This window comes from Oenanthe melanoleuca, chromosome 12 (genome assembly GCF_029582105.1).
Source record: "Oenanthe melanoleuca isolate GR-GAL-2019-014 chromosome 12, OMel1.0, whole genome shotgun sequence".
Taxonomy (NCBI): domain Eukaryota; kingdom Metazoa; phylum Chordata; class Aves; order Passeriformes; family Muscicapidae; genus Oenanthe; species Oenanthe melanoleuca.
Genome location: NC_079346.1, coordinates 10,476,973 through 10,483,083, shown reverse-complemented (window position 1 = coordinate 10,483,083; position 6,111 = coordinate 10,476,973). Strand labels below are relative to the sequence as shown.

The 6,111-nt window shown below is 47.0% G+C and overlaps 1 protein-coding gene across 1 annotated transcript in view; it reads left to right on the top strand.

Moving 5' to 3' along the window:
* Nucleotides 1-963: 963 nt before the first annotated feature.
* The window catches only part of CHCHD6 (coiled-coil-helix-coiled-coil-helix domain containing 6), a 108,041-nt gene continuing 102,893 nt past the window's right edge, over nt 964-6,111 (top strand). Inside the window, exons 1-4 of the mRNA XM_056501730.1 lie at nt 964-1,134; nt 2,713-2,842; nt 3,764-3,818; nt 5,067-5,193. Coding sequence (XP_056357705.1) covers nt 1,045-1,134; nt 2,713-2,842; nt 3,764-3,818; nt 5,067-5,193 — 402 coding nt within the window. The 5' untranslated portion in view covers nt 964-1,044. The remainder of the gene's footprint in view (nt 1,135-2,712; nt 2,843-3,763; nt 3,819-5,066; nt 5,194-6,111) is intronic.

The window sequence follows — 6,111 nt, the reverse complement described above, 5'->3', positions numbered from 1 at the left end:
GCAGGCCTGTGAAACCCTCAGAGGACAGAAGAGGTGAATAAGGAGTATGTGTTCATGGACTCTTTCAGTACAAGAGTTGGTTGCTGTTAAATTAAGTGAGCAAGTGCCAGGTAAGAATCGAGCAGGAGGCAGGTGAGTGTGTTCTGGGAGGGAGCTTTAGCCTCTCCTGTGCTCTTGCCTGGCTGGGTATAGTGTTCCTGGGCTGCAGACAGTTCATGGTGTGCAGTGCCATTGTCTTGAGAGCTCGAGCAATGGGCCAGCTCTCCAGCATACAAGGTTAAAAATCGCTGCTTCCAGGAATGTGCTCTGGAAGAGGCCTGGATATCCAGGGGGGTTTAAGGGGTGCTGAGTCCCAGATACTCCCTTAATGCTGGGCCAAAGCTCTGGTTACCACATTAACTGTAGTAGAGGAATAGCATTACAGAGTTAAAACTGCTCCCGTGCACTAGTGAGGAGTGTAGTGTGCTGAGGAGATAAGTAGATGTTGATACCAACTGGCCTGTATTTCTGGGAATACAGAAAGCTTGTTGGAAGAAGATTCTCCAAAGCTGTTATTTCTTGGTCCAGCTGCCTCTGTGCTGCATTATCTCATTCCTTTGGTTTAGGCTGTTGCTCAGCCATGCCGGACAGCGGGGGCTGTATCAGCTGTATCAGAGCGGCTGGAAGGAGCGCAGGTGCATTCTGAATTCTGCTCCCAGCGCAGCTGCTCTGTCTGACGGGAGGTCATCCTTCCCCAGCTTGCGGAAACCCCGTGAGCTGGACGTGTGGCAGTGGAAATGGCACGGACAGTTTTGATGCCGCGTTCGCTGACAGGGGCGGTGTGGAGGGCGGGCTCGCCGGGACAGGAGCGGGACTCTCCGCTCTCCCGGAGGCGTTTCCCCGGCACAGACTACAGCCCCCAGCGTGCACCGCGCCCGGCCGCCAGCACCGCGCCGCGCTATTGGCCGCCCCGCGGCCGCCGCCAATGCGGAGCGGGTATATTGGCAGGTGCTGCCAGGGCAGAGGCGCTGCGGGCAGCCGGTGCGGGAGAGGGGCACGGCCGCTATGGGCAGCAGCGCGAGCAGCCACGGCGGCAGGAAGGTGTCCTTCGGGCTGGACGAGCGGGAGCAAATCCGGGTGCTGCAGGGCATCAGGGTGAGGCGGGCCGGGCGTTGGAGGCTGCGAGGGCCGGGGGCGGAGGGAGCTGGGCTGGGGAAGGGTCTGGCCGGGAGCTCAGGGGAATGAGGTGCAGTGGGAGAAGCAAGGAGGGGAGAGAAACATGGAAAGCTGAAGGAATAAGGGGTTGGAGAAGTGATGGAGCGAGTGTGAGTGGTGGGAGAGGGGTCTGGGGGCCTGGGCACGGCTGTGTCCGAGCACACCAACTCTTTATTTTCACTTCCAAACTCTGCTCTCAACCCTCCTGGCTGCTGAATGACCTCGGTTTGCCCCTGCCTTGTGCTCAGCAAGCAGTTTGATGCTGAGGGCATCCAGGAGGAGACAGCTGTGCCCTTGTTGCCGGGGCGGAACGCCGCGGTGCGGGCGTGTGGGAACAGACGGGGTTTGTGCAGGGACACTGGGACACTGCTGCTTGCTTGGCCTGCGCTCCGAAATTGACAGGAGCGTGTTGTGGAAACAAACCATGGAGAGGTGGTGCTGACACTGACGAGGATTTTTTTTTCTCATTAATATTTTCCTTTTTTTTTTAGATGTTAGTTTTGGGGTTTTTTACTACTACCATCATTTTCATTGCTCTTGCTTCTTGATACGTTGATGTGATTTCCCCCTAGAACCTGCCAGTGTGTGTTTTGCTGTGGCTGCTTATTTTTCATCCCATTTTGGCTAATTATTTGACAAAAGTTAGCTAAGGTTCTGCCTATCTCCTTATTAAAGTATTTGATGGAGGTAAAATTGTCTTTGGCTAATTTCTCTTTACAGGATATAGACAAGGATTTGTGTCTTTAAAATCAGGAATTGGGCACGATAACAATGTAAGATGAAGGTACTAAAAATGCTGTTAAGTTGGGTAGTAGTGGTATAGCTGAAAATATGTTTCTTACTGTGGTAAGTCTAGGTGGGGGAGCAGCCTCATTTTATTTTGTTCTTCAGCCAGACCCTCTGACCTTGGCAGGAGGAAGGGGTCAATTTTAACCCAAGTTTTAACCCTGTGACAAGCCTTTTGGACTGAATTGCCAGAAAACTTCAAGTTAACTTTTCTTTCTTTTTCATGGGTTTGAATCCATGTCAGGGAGTGAAAATGAAGTTTGCAAAAATGTTTGCAGTCTTATGTGAGTGGGAGGTCTGCGTGGCTGTTTTCTGTCATATGGCTTGTAACACATCTGCCATGCTGAGCTGGGTTAGCTAGCATGGAGCAAGAAGAGGAAAAGATGGACTTAAAACCTGCTTAATTGCTTTCCTTCCACTTCTGGTGAATTTGTCCCTATACAAAAGGTTGTCTTGTTTGGGGGTGCTCTCCACCTTTGTTTGTGGAAGATTGTCTAGTGGAGTTTTTAGGGTCAGGCAGTTGATTGGAGGTTGTGTCACTGACTGATAGGGTATGGGTTATAAAAATGTCAATCAACATACAAGTGCTGACCACCTGGATTGAAGGGCCATTGCAGTGAGTTACTGGCAATACTTCTGTAGCATCATGGAAAGTAACAAACAGGGAGATTCACAGTGAAATACACACCAGAAACTGACTTGGCTCATGTCTTCCCTGGTTCTGTGTTTCAGCTCACTGAAGATGTAGTGAACCGAATGAGGGGGTGCTCTGTAAGGAAAAGGGACATCCATCCATCTCCCCGTGCATCCGATGGCACAGCTCCATCTTCACTGGCTGCAGGAGTGAAACCCAAACCTACAGGTACTGTCGGGGTGCTGCTGCCACTGCATGTCACAGAGGATGCTGGTGTTTTTCAGTGCTACCTCATTGTGAGAGGAGCTCTTTAGTTAGTCTGTATCACTCTGTGAACATTTCTAGCATTTCAGATATGCAATAAACAAGGCAGAAATATTTTGGGTTTTTTTCTGGCAAGCTGCCTTGTTGCCTGCTTTACATATGCAGGGTGTATATGGTGCATGGGTGAGAGAAGTACTGCTTTTTACTCTTTGCAAAGAATCTCATGGGGAAGGATAACCAGTCTAAGCACAGCTGGCTAAGTGGATGATAAAAATTTGGTTTCTCAACTTGTCTTTCTTTTCAGGTCAGAAAACGATTTGATTTCTATTGGTTCTCAAATAGGCTTTGTTGATAGATATCAGCAGTGTGGATTTGTTTAAGACATCCTGGCTAAAATGAAGTTGGGGAACTAGGCCTTTACTTTTAGGGATTTGTTTGCTGTCAGCCTGTGTCTTTCCTGAATGTAGATTTAGCTTTATGGATGGACTGAACTCCATTAAATAATTTCATCTTTACTTGTAGAATCCCTTGTAACTACAAGGAGAGAAGGAAGTCAAGAGGAAGACTTACTGGGACTAGAGGAGGGAAATGGAAAGTAGATCTACAACCATGCTTATATTTCAGTATATATAAGTGTTTGAGGACTTAATATCCTCACATGGAAGTTTTCTGTAGCATGGTTTAATCATTGTGGCTGGCTGAAAATTATGCTGTTGGTGTCTCTATTTCATAAATTCAAACTCTGTCCATGAAAATTAAATTTTCTTGACATTTTTTTTTTCTTTTGATGAAAAATATGAAATTCTCCTGAAATCATTTATGTTGTGGTGGAGGACTACATTTGTAGTACTACTAGTTGTCACAAGTTTCTCTTCTGTTTCCTAGGAATTCAGCCACCAAAGGCAAGTGACTCTGCTGCAGAGCATGAACTCTACAGGAGGTGAGATGAAGCTCTTGAAAAAGACAATAGTTTAGCTCATTTGGGAATATATCTGTGTATGCATATGTCTGAGTTTGGCTTCAGTCTGAGCATGATGAGTGTCTGTTTGACGCTGGCTGAACATGAGCCAGCACAGGTGTGCCCAGTGGCACCCTGGCTGTGTCAGCAATGGTGTGGCCAGCAGGACCAGGGCAGTGATTGTCCTCCTGTGCTGGGCACCGTTGAGGCCACAGCTCAAACCCTGGGTTCAGTTTTGGGCCCCTCACTACACAAAAGACATTGAGGGGCTGCAGTGTGTCCAGAGAAGGGAAATGGAGCTGGGGAAGGGGCTGGAGCACAAGGCTCCTTGGGACTGGCTGGGGGTGTTTAGCCTGAAGAAGAGGAGGCTCAGGGGTGGGGGTGTGGAACTTATGGCTCTACAACACCTGAAAGGAGATTGTAAGGTGGGGATCAGTCTCTTGTCCCAGCTAACGAGTGACAGGACAAGAGGAAATAGCCTCAAGTTGTGCCAGGGGAGATTTAGGCTGGGTATGAGGGAAAATGTCTTCACTGAAAAGGTGGTTAGGCATTGGAACAGGCTGCCCAGGGAAGTGGTGGAATCACCATTCCTGGAAGTATTCAAAAGGCTTATGGATGTGGCAGCTGGGGACATGGTTTAGTGATGAACATGGTGGCGTTGAGTTAATGGTTGACTTGATCTTTTCCAACCGTAACAATTCTGTGATTATATTCTATGATTATGTTTTAATGCCTGAGGATCCCCTTTGAAGCCTTTTTCAGTTAAGGGCTGCTTCTCTTAGTGCTGTTGCTGCATGCATTTTGTGTGATTTTTCTTTCCTGTGTAAAAGCTAAAGAGCAGCATTGTCAGCCAGGCTGACTCCTTTTATTGTTGTATGTCCCTTGATCTTTTCCAAAGCAGTGTCTATTTGTCTGGCTAACTGCTTCCAATTTTCAGTGTTTTCAGGTGATAATTAAGTACTTAATGGAGCTAAATATAACTGAAATATACATTTATATGGTGCTGTGTCTGCTGTTGTTGCCAAAGTTGTACCTCACTGAAATTGCAGGTCATATTTAAAGTTCGTTGGGCTTTTGAATTCTTGCTGATGATGAGATTGTGATCAGATTTTTATCAAATAGATTCTGGACTTGTGTTTTGGCTCTAAGCAGGGGTACTCTGTGACAAACCATGACCCTGTTGCCAGAAGTCTGCTGATGACCTTCTCTCTGCTTTTGATGCTCCTACAGGTATGTGGAAGAGCAGGCACTGGTCCAAGAGGAGTTGCTCTGGCTAGCCAAAAAAGAAAGGGAAGCAGCCTGTGAGGCCAAGCAAAGGAACTGCATTATTGAGGAGAGGCAGAAAACAGCCCAGGTGGTGAGTAACAAACCCCCTGCTATGTGTCCAACCTGAGCAGGCTAAAATGGCTCTGCCTGAGGGGATTCATTTAATGTCACTTGTGTGATGAACTTAGAACCTTGGGTTTAGGCTGAAATGCTCCTCACCTCACTCATCACTTCACATTTGGCTCACAGTGCAGCTGCAAGCTCCACCTGCAGCATGTCACTCTGTACTGCCAAGGCATGAGCAGTGGCTGTGCTGGACAGCTTTCCCATGGCAGGGAGTGTGGTATGTGTATATGTGGCCCTTGTCTAGCTACAGAGGGCTCTTTTGAACTCTTAAGTGTATGAAATAAATGTTTCAGTATATGCAGGGTCACATTCTCCTGACCTGATGTATCCTGAGACTTTGCTCTGTTTTTTTTTTTCCTAGGGTATAATTGTGCATGTACACAAATTAATAAAAAGTAATAATATCTTTATTTGTTTGAGTCTTTTATAAATCTGGCAACAGAAGAACTGTTATAAAACTGTCAAGTACTGTAATCTTTTGAGGAAGGATTGATTTTTAAGGCCCACGAAGCATAAACCCTCTTTTGGACACACCACTGACTCCCAGACTAACTTGTTCTAGCCCAGCTGGCAGACTTACTTTTGGGGACTTCTTGCTGCAGCTTTTACTATTAGTCAGGCACCTTGGTGTTGTTGAGGTGACCCATTGGGTTGCTGTCATACCAGTGCTGAGAAGAGCAATGCTGGAAGCAGAAGTACAATGAGATGAGACTGAGTAGAGCTAAAGGCTTCTATCAATCACTGCAGTACACTGGGATTGTCATTGGTGCTTAATATTCACATGATACTATTTATATTGTTTTGTTTTACATACTGCTATTCCTGTGGCAATGGTGTACTGTCTGTAGTCAGTGCAGGGTCTTACTGGAGCTGCCACTTTTTC